The sequence below is a fragment of the Malurus melanocephalus genome, unplaced genomic scaffold (assembly GCF_030028575.1).
Source record: "Malurus melanocephalus ecotype Western Australia unplaced genomic scaffold, MMel_1.1 scaffold_111, whole genome shotgun sequence".
Classification (NCBI taxonomy): domain Eukaryota; kingdom Metazoa; phylum Chordata; class Aves; order Passeriformes; family Maluridae; genus Malurus; species Malurus melanocephalus.
The window spans coordinates 31,113-47,726 of record NW_026623343.1 but is presented as its reverse complement, the minus strand read 5'-3'; the positions used below and the strand labels follow the sequence as shown (position 1 = coordinate 47,726).

Here is a 16,614-nt window from a genome sequence, read left to right as displayed (position 1 = left end):
TCGATTTCAACATGGGAAGCAACCTTAGAGTGGGCTGAGTAAACAAATGTTTTTACTACTACTACTACTTTCCAGCTTACTTTTAGTGACTAACATTCAGTTTGTCTCAACAAACGCATCCCATACTGGTTAATATTATCCTAAGTTAAAAGWTAATAAATATGCACATCAAGTGGCGAGCTTTGCCTTTACTCTTGAGAATAATGAGTGTAAAGATGAGAAGAGGACATGCTGTTGCTCCTGTGCTCATGAGTTGTAGCATCTCTTACTAAACCTGAGAGCTGGAAATACCCTGAAKGAAAGCTGATAGCACTGAATTTACCTACACACATTCCAAAGCTCTACAGCATAATGCTTCCTTGGTACTACCGGTAAAAATGTCTCTCCTTAGCACAGATTTCCTAAATGTTAACTGTGTCCTGCCTGCTTCATCTTCGAGTTAACTGCAGCTATGAARGGAAGCACAGCAGCTGAGCTACAATAGTGTCTGGACAAAAGGCAGGACAGGCTTTCTCCTCAAGCACAAGCTCAAGGCCCCAAGATAAAGGGAAAATGTAAAATTGCCCTTGCACTGTTCTACCCTCTAGGATGCAATACAAAGATAAATTTAAAAGGAAAATAAACTATATGTCAGTCATGGCTGTCCTGTCTGGGGCTATTGCATTAACTCTATCTGGTCCTAACAACCCATTCTGGGCTCAGAGCACAWGTTCCTCCCCTATCCATTAATTAATGCAGGGATAGATGCCAGACTCTCAGTGAGTTTCTGTGCACRCAGTCAGCACAGCTGAGACACAGCATGAGAACATCTGGCTTCCACAGTAGCAGCACAGTCTAGAAAGCTTTCTGTCCTCAAGAAATCTGAACTATTTTCAGTTTCCTAAGCATTACAAGAGACTAAGTTTAAAAAGRAAACATATACCAGATATCACAGAACTGTTCAACCAATGTCTAAAAATCCATGGATTTCATTCCCTTCCTTTCATTTGCTGAACACATTTGGCACCAATAGTTCAGCAGAAACACATTTGTGGTGAGTTTTAAATATACCTGCCATGTCATGTATTTCCCCAACCCCTTCATGAAGCAAGGATAAGGTCTGCTGCTCAGGAGGAGGCTTCAAAGCTTGCACAGTGCAGATTCTTGCARCAATAAGGAAATCAGACAACCATGGAGAGGCAACAAGAAGTGGAACAGAATAACCAGGAAAATGCTGATGATATAAATAGATTTTTAATTTATCGACTGCAGTTTTAATTTTTTTTAAATGGACTTCAAAGCTGTTTCTTCATGCAACTTTTATGTGGATCATGACCACTTAATAGCCTACCACCATCATCATGTTTCATTCTAATATCTGATGGAGACTAACATAACTAATTGTATCACTATCCAAAGCCCTTAGCAGAAATAAAGTTGCACAGAGTTTTTCTTTTCAGGGAGTTTTTCTTTTCAGGGAGCTTTTCTTTTCGGGTGTAGTTTAGGGAACAGATGGCAGTTTTTACTCCTCAAAGAGAACCTTTACTTTGTAATACAAATATTGTACAAGAAACATCCCAATTCAGAATTACCTTCTCAGTATTATTTAAATAAGCRCTTCTTAACTCCCCTTAGCTGCAGAACTGTTCGAAGTTAGAGGCAAAAAATACACTTCAGAACAAGATACCTTTTTCCTGGGTGGCATTTGATAACGCACATTTTTCCAGAATCTTGTATTTGCTGAACAAGATTTGTCTGAGAAGTCCCCTTTCCATTGGACAGCTCCATGTTTTTGCTTAATGTATCTGATTGATTCTGGCATGTTTGTRTAGTCCCGTATTTCATCCATTTCTATAAGAATCACCTGAATCCCATCACGGATGAGAGCATTATACATAGCTAGCTGTTGCTCAGAGGTRTCTTCTAACAGGCAACAACTGCAAGTTTCTGATCCCAAAATAATCATCAGTCTTCTGCTTTGCTTAAGGGTTTCATCAGCAACACTGACCACAGCTGTAAGAAATGAAGTGACAATCAAAGTTGGCATAGAAACTTTACAACTGGTGTGAAATAGTTCTTCATTTTAAAATTGCACACATGTGAAACTGTGTCTAGCTCAGAGCAGTGGTTGCTTTAATATCTTCGCACTGCCATTCATGATTCTTCATTCATGATCCATTGCATGACATAACTTATAAAAAATTGTTTTCTTCAACCCTCAGGAGAGGATATCATTCAGAAAAACTCAGCAATATTATTAATGCTGTTAATGCTGTTAAATCCTCATTTGTTCATAACTAAGAAGCAAGTGCAGACCTTCATAACAAAATTTTCAGTAAGAAAAAAAAAAAACAAAATAAAAATATTGCATTGGGCAAATAAACCATTAAAATGAAACAAGTAACAACTTTTCCACTAATGTGGTTTTTGAAGTGCATATATAAACTTAGAACCTGAGAGCAATGAGTCAAAAGGCAACCCGTTAACTCTGCTAATTAAAGCGTACCTTCTCCTGGTAAATCATCCCTTCCTAATATGAAGAGATTATATCCACATTGTTTTTCTAAAACATCTGGGAGTATTCTACGAACAAAAGTTTCCAGACAACAGACACTGCTGCCTTCGCTGCTTTTTGCACACAGGACATACGCATCGTAGATTTTCCCATCTAAAACAAACACAAATGTTTCTATTAAAAAACTAAAGCTCAGAAAAATTGTCTTTATTGCAAAGTTTCATTTTGGACTGTTTAAAAGTAGTAATTGGAAGCTGATTTCAGCCATATGACAGAACAATTTTACAGAAGTAAAATGCTCTAYGAATCAAAGGTTATCAGGCACAGAGTCTGACTTCCTTTCCCATCATGGGATGGAGGAGTCACCAAGTGAGCTGGATGCAGGACCTGGGATGGGCAGGAAGGAGCTCCCAATCCCAGAGCTGCCAAGACATTTACAAAGTGCCCTCTCACAGAACTTTCTTTACCACTTCTCCTGGAAGAAACTCAACAGCAGTTATTTCCACTTCTGACTAACCACAAGAGAAAGAGGAGAAATGGCAATTAATTCTTGAAATGATCCTGTGGGGGCTTTTCACAGGTATATAAAAACGCCAGAAGGCTTTCAAGGTTTTGAGAGTTAAGGTTGCATAGCAAGCAGGACTGAAAGAATCAAAATCARATTTGACTCAACAAGTTAAAAACTGATTTTTTTTTCTTTATAATTAGAACTCTATTAAAGTATTCTAGCAAAACTGAACTTTTGACCAGGAGTTGAAATTACTTTCCAATGAAAACATTTAGGACAGCTATGAGTAAACATTGGTTATCTTAATGTATGTAACCCATTCACTTTCAAGCCATGGAGAACTTCAGACCATCTAATTCTGAGAACTGRCATAAAATAAATCTATGATGTTGTGCTTATTTCAAATTTTTCACACCTGTCCAATATTTTTGTCTACAGTGCRTTAAACTACAACACATTAGAAGAATCCCAGAACAGAGAACTAGCAGCAAATTTACTCTTTGATATGTCAACATCATAACTGACAGGATTTAGAAGGAAAGTAGGGGTAATACTGAGAAATTGCAAAATGAAAAAATGAAACCCCAACAAAATTAACCTCTGGGAAACAAGTCTGATTTTCAAAATAAATATTTAATACATGCCTTCAAACATCCAGTTTACAGGATGTAGCTCTGCTGACACCTATTGTTCACATTCAGAGTGACCATAAATCTACACGTAAAGAAAACTACAGAAAAGCAAAAAGTAACATGCTCATTTTGGAATAACCCATAGTTCTTTTTGGTCAGTCTCACTATGATTGCCTTCATTATTTAAGGTTTTATTACCTTGAGCATAATTATACATTTTACCCATATGACTGAAAAAAATCCTGCACAAAATATCTTTATCTGAAAATTCCCTATGGAAGTTCTGTGTAAATCGTACAAAATAAYCCCATTATTTCTCAGAAGTAATGGCAAGTGAAAAAATCAGTATGCTGATTACACTTACATACSTGCTCACAGTCACATACCTTCCTTACTTGTAAGGGCACAGACAGAATTACGGTACCAAAGCACCAAATCGACCTTGAAAATCTTGTAGATTATCAAAGTAATAAATGTCAAAATTAACAAAGAGACAAGCCCTCCACTCAGCCATCTTTGTATATCAGGAACTGCCAAAAGAAAAAAAAAATTAAATGTTACGTTTGTCCAAATCTGATCTGAGTACTACATTTTTCATTCCTATTTACCTTGTTTTTAAATAATGCTAAATACACTACTGCAGTGATTCCTGCCCAATGCACAGGAACATTCATAATGCAAACAGTAATAGATCAGTCTTCTTTCAACATGATACATGAGAATTTGGTATCAAAACACCTTCTGGGGAAGTAAAGATAACCACAGGCCTCAAAAATAACAGCATTTCTTACCTCTGTGTTTTAACATGATATAGGATGCAACTTCCCCAAAGGCATTTGAAGCCTGACAGACAAATGGATGTTCATAATCTTCACTGCTCACTTCCGAAATTATCAGCTTCAGAGAATGCATTGGGCGCCCATCGTAAGAAGTTTCTCCCCTGTCCAAAAGGTGACAAATAGACCCATAAAAACCACAGCCCTTTCTGGAACRGCTTCATCTCCAACATCTGCAGCACAGCAATGGTTATTTCCTTCTGCAAATGTCAACCACACTTYGAAACAGATGAACAATTACATCATTTGAAAGAAACCCCAACAGTCAGACCTCTCCTGGCACTGACATGCAGCATATGCATGGGAAAGCATCAAGATAGCAAGACATTATCTTATCTGGAGCTGTGTTTCCCCAAAGGAATATAAGGTTTCTGTAGTTTGAAGTTCAAAAATATGCCTTAGAAACTCCAACAAACCCTTGTTACAGGCTTCCCAATCCCTGTGAGAGCAGATGGACAGAGATATTTCACAATGGGATATGACACAGAAAGAGGCTCTGGGACATGGCATCATCAGAGGTCAGCAGCTCTGGGTCAGGGAGGACATCAAAGTTGGTGACATGCACAGACAACACCAACTCACAGTGTGATTCCAGCTGCAGGGAGTGGAGTTTAGTGTGCCTCACCCCCATGGATCAGAGCAGACTTGGAACATCTGCTTGAGTCAGGCTGCACCATTAATCACAGATCATCCCCCACAYATTGTACAGGGACATAAAAAACCTCACACAGCACATTCAGTCAGCTGAATCAATTCACACGTGACCAGTGTGAAAACTGAACTTTTTACCACCAGGAAAATAAGGGATACCATTACCTTGTTAAGAGTAGGCCTCAAATGCAAAATTAACTAACCAGTCTACTTAGTCAAGTACTATTATTTCCTGAAAACAATGAGCAGTTACCATTTTAAATGCCAAATAAAAGCTTGAAACATATCACAAAGGGATATATAGGACCACATGAAGCCCTTCCTAAGCAAAAAGTTGCAGTAACAGGGAATGAATGAACCAATATCACTAATGCAAATAACTAATGGTTGCAAAGATGACCATGTGAGTGCTAGGAAGTACAAAAAATAACATTGCTTTTACAATACCAATTCAGCGACCATGTGTGTCTGCATTATGGCCCAATTGCTCATTGCACTACAATTCTTTATGATAATTTAATATATTATTTTTGCACAGTGTTCTCTCTTGGTGAGCACCCAAATAATTCAGCAATTTATTTCTCTCTTTGTTTTTTGAAGAAAACTTATTTCTTGCAACTATACTCTTACTTTGAAGACATCATTCTTATTTCTTCATTGGTTTTCAGTTACAGATAGTGCTACGGAATTTACAAAAACTATCTTTTTTTTTTATTCACAGGACCACCATGAGATAAAGGCTGACGAAAAAGCCCTGAAATTTCTAGTTCAAAACCTGTAATGCCTAAGAAAATTTCAGATTGCCTCTTGCTCCAATTTGAGTTGGTTTTCCCGGTCAGGTATAATTTCTCGTCTTCTCATTCCATTTAACCTGCTTTTCACCATCACCTTATCTCCTACTTGCCCTTTGCATGCCTTTCTCAGTCCAAGCACTCCCAAAACCCAGCTCAAGGCAATCTGCCTCCCTTTTCTCCTCTGACCCCTAAGCTTCAGTACAAGCCCTCAATAAAGTCTTCAATTAGCTCTTCWGTTGATTTTAGTGAAATTTCTCTAATTCAAAGCTCTTAGACCTAGAAATCTCAATTTTTCCTGTATATCACAGGTTTGTTCTCTTGCAGCCTTTCAGAGAGGCAGATGTGCAACACAGAAGAAAGAGGCAATCTGAAGATYCTGCACCTGGACATGCCTGATCCAACAAAAAGAGGTCTCTGCCATGCCAGACCCTGCTCAAAAGAAACTGTATTACAATTACGGGACTGTAACAAAACACCTTTTCCCAACACTGGAAATTAAGATATTTTTTTTACAATGTGCAAAAAAGCACAATTGCATGTGAAGCCCATGTGCCTACTATGTTTCACATTTCTATTTTAAAGCAGAAAGTGAGTTGGAGAAGGCAAGGATTAGAGGTTTTTAATAAGAATGCTATTCAAAGCAAGGGGGAAATGTTGTTAAATATTTTAATGTCAAAGGGAGAAAGTTCCAGTTTGGYTGCCAACACAGTATTTTCTGATCTGAAAATATACTTACTCATAGGGACTTGCAAAAATCCTGCTCATATAAAATATATCAATGTACACACCGTTGCCTGTCCAATACACCTCATACACCTCAGCACCTGTTGTATTGCAATCCACAGTAACCTGTGAACCTACAAAATTGTTTACAAAGCAAAAAAGTTATTTTCCATAASCTAGGTTAAGTCTGGACAATTCTGTTCACAGATTCACACGCACACCAGCTAAGGATGATACTAAACCCTTTCAGAAAATTTACTCTAACAGAAGGTCTCTSTTCTCAGGGATCTGAAGGTCCAGAAAGAAAATAGAGATGGAAGAAGCTGAATCCAYAAAGAAGATTCTTCCCCCTGGGGCATGACTTTGCCAGCAGATTCAAGATGTACCCATGCTTAGGATCTCTTCCAGAGTGATGGAAAGCAACAGATGTGGCAGATAATCACTAGGGTTCCCTACAATTTCTCATCTGAGAAATTTCTTTAGGACTTTGTAAACAACATGCCTCATTTCTTTCCCTCTCACCCCTCAACATTCCTCCTTTGAGAGACCAGCACAGACAAACTGAGCTGGTCACTGAACTAGATTTTTCAAAAAATAAAAAGAAAGCACAGAATAGGACACTCCTTGAGAATACATTTTCACTAGAACACAAATTCATACTTTCTCATAGAAAAAACCAGCTTACCGAGTTCCACTTCAATGGAGTTGTTTCTTGGGTAAGATATTTCTGGAGGCTTTTTAGGTGGGGTCACTGACCAAAAGAAAGAAATAGCTTTTCAGAAAACCCAGGGCAGTTACAGTCTGTTCTGTGCTCTATAACCCAAGTGCAACCTAAAAAACACCCCTTGTACTACAGACAAGGCTGTCAGCCTTTTTATAACAAAATATCACTCAATACTCAAAGTATCATATCACAGGCAGTTATTACTTCTGACTTGAAGCTAAACTATTCTTCACTCCATCTCTTCCAAAATGTAATGCCACAAATCTCCTCACACTCATGGTAGACTGGCTGGTCCATGGCACAAGAATTCTGTAAGATTGCGTGCTGGGAAGGGTACAGGTAAACATTTTGAGTATTAACCTCTACAGTCTGAATAGCCAGTCAGCCAGCACCCCGCGGATACAAACTGGAGCCAAGCACTTTTAGAGTATTTTAGACTCTATTTTATTTTAGACTTTCACTATTCTTAAGGGGAAATTTAATCTTTATACTCTAGTTAAATAYCTTAAAGTTCTTCCCACAGCACTATGTATAAGGAATTACAATACCAGTGAACCCTTTTAGAGTTTACAATTAGGAGTACATATTACACTCTTCAAGTGTACAAATTAAGAAATATAAACCATGAAGCATTTCATTTGAGCCCCCTAGCAAAGTACACAGGATTGCCCTGAATATATTCTTCCCTTCCCTTTCTGAAAATTTGGTCTGCATTATTGTTTGGACCTCAAATGACCCATTTTAGTGTAAATTTGTTCAGCTGGAGTCTTTAATAACCACTGAACTACCCTCAGTCACTTGCAGSAAAGGAGTGATATGATTTTGTTTCTACTGAGTAAAAATTTCATTAACAGAGAAGATCCAGGGACAAATTTTAAGACCAGAATGATCATTTTATTTGATCCAACCTTTCGGTCCTCAACTTTTGTTTATCCATGTCATATGTAGATTTCATTATATGAATGGTACACACTCATTCATACACACATACCCTTACATATATACATGTGTAGGCACATATATGCACACAGGCAAARCAGGCAAGACTCTTGCATTAAAAGGATGACATAAAAGAGAAAGAAGTGAGACAGGCAGGACAGAGGGCACAGCAGAAAGTATTGTGCCACCAAGCCTTACAGGGCATCTGCTCAGGGACTTTGGCAGCAGAGCTTTGGCACACTGCAACTTTGAAATAGGGAACAGATCTTCAACATGGGGACTACAAGTGACAGAGTATAAATACTTTCAATCAGCATTTATTTCCTTCACATTTAGGTGAAAAATAGCAGCCCTGAGCGTGTCTATCCACAGATTAAGTCTTTTCACTTTAGTCTTTAGAAATTCGCCAAAAAATTTTGGAGTAGTTATGAACACAAACACAATGTCATGACTTACTTACCTTCYACAATCAGACTGATGTCTCGTGAAATGTTGTATTTTTTTCCATTGTATGTATATGTTGTTTCACATGTGTAGTTTCCTCGATCATGTACAGTCACATTAAAAATTATAAGGTCACTGTTCAAGGGGGCAAACCTTTTTCCTTCCAGCAGCTGGCAGTCCTAAAAATGTGTAGAGACTCATATCAGTGTATATTTCCATGGTTTGTCTCTCTTTAATACAGTCTGAAGTTTCAATGGATCACAGCATAAGGAAGGGCTTGCAGAGGCTGAGGAAGGGTGAGGGCAGTGGAATCTAAAGAAAYGCACACTTCACTTCTGATGAGACTTAAATTAAAGATATCCCAGTTCATCCCTTTGGAAAACAATTTTCAATATTAGAGAAATAAGAAATAAGCCAGTATCAGGATTTGCAAAAATATTCATCAATGAAGAATCACCTGATAATTAGGCTTCATTTTTTTTAAGGAACCTCAATACTACTGGTACCATASGGACTGCATGGACCCGAGGCAGGAATTTGGCAGAAGACACTACATTCTTGAAACAGCAAGAGGCTTTAAGAGAGTGTGAACAACATGAAATAGAATAATTTAACAGAACAGTATGAATATTTRGAATTTATATAGAATATAAAGATTTTAACAGAACTTTATGAATATGCCACAGTAAATGTGTTTCCACACAAGGCAGTGTTTCCCTGGCAGGTGAACAAGTGCCACCTGGTGGATCCGTGGGTCAGCATCACTCGCAGCTGAATTTCTGCCCTGATAATAAAAATACCTGATACACTTTTAAAAGATACAAAGTCTTACACCTCTTCCAAATTGTTTTTAAAGCATTTTCCTCCATTTTTCAGTAATAGTAATTTCTTCTGCTCCAATTCTCAAAGATCAGTGATTTTTATTTTAAATAATGGACAGCCATAAGACAGTACAAAACACCATGTTCTCACCTTGTACCAACGTACAGGCTGATTATTTTTCTCATTCCTGAAATAATCCAAGTGTGGACACACGACTCTTGCAGATGAGGATGTGAATATCACCTCCTCCACAGCAAATTTTTTATTTAAGCATAAACCATCAGTCYTCTCAAAAACTGTTACTTTTGTACACATTTTCCTGCAGCTTGTCAAATTTCTGCAATTAATAGAACATAATTAAATTAACCCAATTAGCATATTTTGCAGCTCAAAATGTATGGCATTCTTTTTGGAGAAGAAAGAGAAAACAAAAGGTTTACAGTTTCTTAAATAGATATACATCTGCCTACAAGGAAAAATAACCCAGAACCAGACTTAATCTCCCCAAACTAAACTAAGTTTTTGTTGATGCATTCCCTCTTCTTCATTGGTATTTCTCTTACTCTCAAAATTTTACTCGCTTTCTAAAAGTTACTCACTTTGCAACTCATTTCTGCAAAAATGTAAWTTTTTTTTAACTTTCACCTTATTACACATTCATAATCTCCAGAATCTTCTAACATTGCAGGAAGAAACCAAATTAAATTCTTCTGCTGATGAACTCTAGACATTTTGTCTCTAGGCACAGCWGTCTGGTTACCAACTTTATACCATGTTAAGTTGTAGTCTCCACTTTTCAAGTTCTTTTCCAGTGAACATTTAATAGCAAGAGGCTGCCCATCAGGCACAAGACTTTGCCTTAACATCACATCATAGGCTTCACATTTTTCTAAAGGAAAGAGATAAATATTAAAGAAAAACTCAAACACTCTACAAGAATATACTGAAATAGTTTCCTGATTATATTTACAAAGTTCATTGGAGTTTTCACCTCCATTCTTAAGTCAACTACTTAAAATATGATTTTAATCCCTTATCTTTACAGTGACATATCTTTACTCAGTGGTATACAAATGCCACTAAAATGARGTGCTGTTTTCTGAATGCAATCTTCACACTCAGTAGAATGTCTGTTTGCAGCAAACTTGTCATTTGCATGATTTATTTCAGGTGCAAATTACTAAAGTACTTGTGTTTCTCCACTCTGTTTCATGGACATATACACAAACACACACATGCACACGAAATTCACATCTAATGTCTTTATTTTTTAACTTCAGTTAACTAACTGTMGTCTAAGACAGTCAAGACAGACCATGCTTTTGATACCTGAACATCATAAGAGGACACTGAAGTTAAGGATTGTTTTGTGCAAATATTAGATTTGCTACGGGAATTTCAACTCACCCTTCATTTTACTAATATTTGGAGAAGAATCATTGCAATCACCAATGTGTTCATTTTCTTTACTTCTGACACGGACTCATATGGGAAAAGAGCAATACCTAGACTTTGGTTTGGGCTTTTTTTTTTTTTTTTTTTTTTTTTTTTTTTTTTTTTTTTTTGTGATATGACAAAAAGGCACCAACTCTGGATACCACAGTCACATTCCCGAGTCAGTGTTATATTTATCTAAACTTCCTTGCTTAATTAGAATATAAGAACTGCCACAGAGAGTCATGCAAGTGTCTGTTTAGCCCAAAAACCTGTCTCTGATAATCATCAGTGTCAAATGTGCAGAAGAGAGGAGGACACAAGTACAATACTCCTTTGAATTCAGCCCCTACCTTTCCTCTTACATTCTGCATGAAAAACTATTCATTGGGTTTTATAATTTCTTTGAAATATATGCATTTCTTGTCATAAGAAATAGTAACTTCCTCTCATCTACCTATTTTGTACCATTTACATTTTTATAGATATTCCGATCATCTTGCTTCTGTCTCTTGACCTCAGAGTCCTTCATTCTCACATGGAAGCCATCCSATATCAGACAACACTGTCACTCATCCCTCCACCTCCTCTGATGCAGTCTTTCTGAGATGGAATGACCAGAACTGCAGAGTTCAACTGGCACACATTCATTAGGGGTTAAAGAGTAGCATAATGAGGCTTTATTTGCTGCTCTGCTACTTTGCAAAAATTCCGCTTTTCTGCTCACCACAGATGACAGAGGCAATGCTTGCAGAGAGCACCCAGAGATATCAAAGCAGCATTTTCCCAAGTGGCTGGGTGGATCTTATCAATGTGTGTAAATACCTGATGGGAGGGAATGAAGAACGAAGAGACAGACTTTTGCCAGCATTGCCCACTGACAGGACAAGAGGCAATGAGCACAAATTGAAACATAAAGCATTCTATCTGAACACAAGAAAAGACTTTTTTTCAATTGTAAGGGTGATCAAACAGTGGATCAAGTTGCCCAAATAAGTTGTGGAGTCACCATTCACAGAGATATTCTAAATCCTGACCTTGGGGRCATATTAGTGAGGTTAGGTTAGATAATGTCAAAAGTTCCTTTCCAACCTAAATGATTCTGTGATAAGTTATTACACAAATTATCACATATTATGTTTCATAGGTTCCTTCTCTTGGGAATATTTAAAAGAACTCATTGGCATGCATGTAAATTTTACTATTACAGCCATTTTTACAGAAAGTTAGTATTACTTGTGTGGAAAAAAAAGTTCCAGAACAAAGCTTTCCATAGCCACCAATAAACTTACTTGCAATAATGAAAGACAGAAATGCTGTTGCAATATTACATGAAAACAGTGTTTTTGCTGTCATGTTTCCCTGTAGAAATGGAAAGAAAACTTTCAATTAGTGGTTTCCAATGTGAACTTCCATAATTTAAAGTAAACATTGCATTACACAATTAATATAGCTTATCAAGCACTTCTCATTTACTTCTCTAGCATACTTCTTCCCACTTCTTGCTTTCTCAAGCTATTGCCTTASATTCTCTAACTCTCCTCTAAACAGAAACTGATTTCCTTTTTCTGACTTTTTTTTTGTCACCCACTTCTGTACTGCATCTAGTTAGACTACAGCCTGCCTGAAATAGGGAGGAGAGGACAGAACTTGCATAAAGTCTTCAAAACGTAAGTGCACTATGGATTTATAAAACAAGACAATTATTGTTTTTTTCTGGATGTTTTCCTAATAATTCCTAACTTTATCTTTGCTCTTTGAGTACTACTAAGTACTAATACCTGACATTTCCATGGGCCTATGTAGTAAAATTTCAGGATCTCATCACTGAGTGCTAAGAATCAGGCATAYTCAGTCAGCTGTTGAGTATGTTAGGATTTTGGCCCTATATTTTGATTTTAAATTTTCTTTACATTTCTCTACAACAACTTTCTTCTGCTATTATTACCCAGTCATTTGCTATCATGGCATCTTTCTGCCACACTTTGCAATTTACACCTCTGTGTTCTAGCCTGCATAGCTTTGTACTGTTGGCAAATTCTGCCGCTGAAACAGATCCTGTCTGTCTAGACATCAAAATACATGCTGAGCAGAAGAGTTGTTTGGGACTCTACTTGTGATGTTTGTTCACCTAAAATCTAGGCATTTATCTTTTAGATGCTTATTTATATATTTGAGAACGATTCTCAGGACTCTTTAACGGTCCTCTGATTCATAGTGTGTTTGGAGAAGGATCTCCTATATTAGTTGCATGCCTCTGACAAGCTGCTCCTTAATTTGACCTGCCTTAATGTTTTGGTTTTTTTTTCTATCCAGCTATACAGCCCTGTGAGAGGACAAATGCAACTATCCAAACTGAGGGATGAGCAGCAGAACCCCATCCTGTAGTGAAGAACATTCAGATGATCACCATTTTCTATCACCATTTTCTACAAGAGTCAGAGGACGCTTCCGGCTGCTGTGTCTGACTTTAGCAGACTGGCTCAGAAGTGTGCCATGTATTGAGTCATCCACACTGCTTCCTGCAGTGCCTGCTTGGCTTCTTCCCTTTCTCTTTCCTCCTCCCTCCTTGCAAATTTCCACTCTAATTACCAGGCAGGTCTTTTCTTGCCAGGCTCTGAGATGACATTAGTACCTGACAGAATCCTGAGCSTAGAAATGCAGAAAACATTAAAATCTCTGGAGGTAGGTTGCAAGTGTTTATTATACAAAAGCTACAACTTTTTCTATTAATTAYGATGCACAGTAACTCTTAACAGTCTATAATTTTTAATTTTTAAGAGGAAAATATTGTAATTGAAATAATTTGAAGATAAAACAGGACTGAATAGATTCCACTTATGAGAAGGCATTTCTTTTATGAGTTTTCTGAATCACTATTTCTTCACAAACTCTGTTCTATTGCATCATTACCGTGTTCTGTCTCACACAAGCTCCTCTAGATTTTTGCCCCACCAGTAGATTCAGCAGATGTAGAAGTTCTTTACCACATCCTAAAAGTCTTCCAGAATCCTGGTTTTCTATCATTTCAATACTCTATCTTTTAAATTTACAATTTGCCCTTTTGTCAACATAGAAGACTTTCAAACATAGATACAGCCTTGTGTAATACCATAAATACAGACAGTTTTGTGGAGACTACCTTGTCTCTCACTTTTCACAAAAATTTCCATTTCTGTGAAAGGTGGACATGATAGCAAAATTAGGCTCTTCTCTGTGCATGCATTCACATAAATAATGATGAAAATAACAAACATATGACTGCAGAACCAATTGCAAATGTTTTTCCTACCACATTCTGCCATGATAAACAGCGAAATTTCTCCCTTTTCCCAGCCATTCTGTCCACATCTTGAGTCTTCAATTGACCGGTGGAGTTTTATCACTCAGGCCAGGCTTCAGCTCCAGTTATCTTTGCCCAGATTTTCCAGAGGGGGAACAAAAAATCCAGGGATGCAAAGCTATGTCCATAAAGTTTCACCCTGAAAGGAAGTGAATCTTTATCAATTTCAGTTTAAAAAAATTATCACAACCAACCCCCCAGAAAATCCCCATTAACTGTCTGAAAGTCATCTTCAATCATACAGCATCCATGACAACAAATAATGCATAATTCTCGCTAAAATTTCTCATTAAGTTGTCCTAACCACCTTTTCTTCTGATTTTCAGTCCTTTCAAAATTGAACTATTAAAAAAAATAATAAAAAATAAAAAATAAAAAAAAAAATGAAATTTAAAAAGTTCCCCTCGATATTTCAAAGAATCACAGGTTTCATTAGTTCTGGCAAACTTACTTGTGGCAGGTTTCTTTGAATCTCTTATTCAAAAGCACAAACTTGATTCAAGCACGCAAYAGTCCCCAGAACTGAGAGAACCAACAGAAAGAGTATGACAATATTTCTGGTATATAAACCTAGGAAAAATTTAAAACAAAAAAAATGCATATATATATATATATGTATATATATATATTCATATTACCTTAAATGCTTCTAGTAGCTGGAAACTATGCCATGCCTCTTCCAGAGAGATTAACCAAGTGTATTACTTCTGATCTAGAAAAAAAACATGACGACAACAAATACATATATTCCTTCSCTGCACATACCTAGCCAGGGTGGAAGAGCTGGGCGAGCCCCGGTCGGGATGCGGWCACAGCACTGTGACTATCACGATAGCCGCGTTTCTGTGAAATGCTGGCACACCTCAGCGGGTACGGCAGGAAATCATTGTTCAATACAATGATTGTTGAATTTTCGTTTAAATTGAGCCGCACTCCTGGAATGATTGCTTTGGAAGGGGTTGTGGCTCCTGGGCGGTGCAGACACCGCCGGCCCGGGCAGGGGACCCCGCCAGGCTCTGCCGTGGGGCAGCTSTGAAGAACAGGCGCTCGCACGTTCTCTGTCAGCGACCGAGCCACGGGCGGGCTGACCCTTTAAACGAGGTTCTACTCCCACTCCCAAACTGTCCCCAGCCCCCAGTTCCCCCAGGAGACACCACCTCGGTCCGATCCACCTCCCCGCCCCGAAAGCGGGCTGTCGGAGCAAAGTGCGGCCACGGGCACAGCTCCACGGATCTCCTCCCCGATGATCCCGGGACTGAGCCGCCCGCCCCGTTCCAGGACCGATGGAAACCAGGGAGCCCGCCCGCCCCTGAGCGGGTCCCACCGCCCCGGACACCCAGCCCGGGTCTCGGGGAGCCATTCTCGCCCCCGTCCTCCCCAGCTGTCCCCTCCGAGAGCAGGTGGGCTCGCTGGGGACCATGTCCCGGGGAGTCCCCGGTGCTGCCTACCTGCTCCGCGGGGCGGGGGAGCGCCGCTGCCGCCTCCGGGAAGCCCCGGCAGCCGAGGGACCCGGCACGGGCAGCTCCTCCCAGCGACGCCTCACCTTCCCCCGCCTGCCGCCTGCAAATCTGGGTGTCCCCAAAGCCAGGGGGTGGCCCCGGGGCCGGGCAGGGCAGGGCCATCCCCCGTCCCCTCCCCGCCCCGGCGCAGGTAAGTGATGATGCATAAAGGCAGGATGCGAAGAACAAAGCGATTGAGCAAAAGTCACTGTCGAGAAAAGGCTGATCGCAACCACTCAAGCCCCTCGCTACCGCGGGCTGGGCTCAGCCGCCGCCCCAGGAAATCCTCCAAGTTACGGCTGCTTGAGATTTGAGGCGACTTTTTTGTTTGTTTGTTTGTTTGTTTGTTTGTTTGTTTGTTTTTAAGTACGAATACCTCCAAACCTCCCTAGCTGATGAGACTGCCACTGGAAGAGAAAGAGCTCTCGAGGGCATCAGCTGATTTATTTGCTTATCCAATAGGCTTTGGTGCTTTGGTGCTTGATCTGAGTTACCCAGATTATCTTTGATATTTGGAAGCTTGAACACACGGGTTTAGTCCCATTTAATCCCTGAGCTTTCATCTACAAATTTAACAGCTAAAAAGTAGTCCTGATGTTTTACAGAGATTACTTAACTTGTGGCTGTTCTGGAACAGTATGTTCACTAGGTGCTTCTTTGTTCTCTGTTTCACTCTCACGCTAGAGCCAGAGTTTTTCAAACCAGAAGTTCCTCAAATTACTTTGTTAAACACGGAATCAAATATGGATATTTTTACCACTGCGCTGCCAC

General features: G+C 39.0%; 1 protein-coding gene across 5 annotated transcripts; it reads right to left on the bottom strand.

Annotated features, from left to right (window-relative positions):
• Positions 1 to 663: 663 nt before the first annotated feature.
• Positions 664 to 15,922, bottom strand: LOC130575526 (interleukin-1 receptor type 1-like). Of its 5 annotated transcripts, none has more exons than XM_057369452.1 (14): positions 15,793 to 15,922; positions 14,983 to 15,056; positions 14,796 to 14,914; positions 14,294 to 14,483; positions 12,294 to 12,363; positions 10,213 to 10,456; positions 9,718 to 9,904; positions 8,762 to 8,924; positions 7,324 to 7,389; positions 6,652 to 6,772; positions 4,426 to 4,574; positions 4,021 to 4,164; positions 2,486 to 2,647; positions 664 to 1,992 (listed from the first exon to the last, which is right to left on the bottom strand). In XM_057369452.1, exons 4-14 carry the CDS (start codon positions 14,339 to 14,341, stop codon positions 1,601 to 1,603), a joined length of 1,746 nt encoding a protein of 581 aa, XP_057225435.1. In that variant the 5' UTR covers positions 14,342 to 14,483; positions 14,796 to 14,914; positions 14,983 to 15,056; positions 15,793 to 15,922; the 3' UTR covers positions 664 to 1,600. The 5 variants fall into 5 exon arrangements, with proteins under 5 accessions (XP_057225435.1, XP_057225436.1, XP_057225440.1 ...); XM_057369453.1 differs by having other exon boundaries at positions 14,796 to 14,866; XM_057369457.1 differs by lacking the exon at positions 14,796 to 14,914.
• Between the last annotated feature and the right edge of the window lie 692 nt (positions 15,923 to 16,614).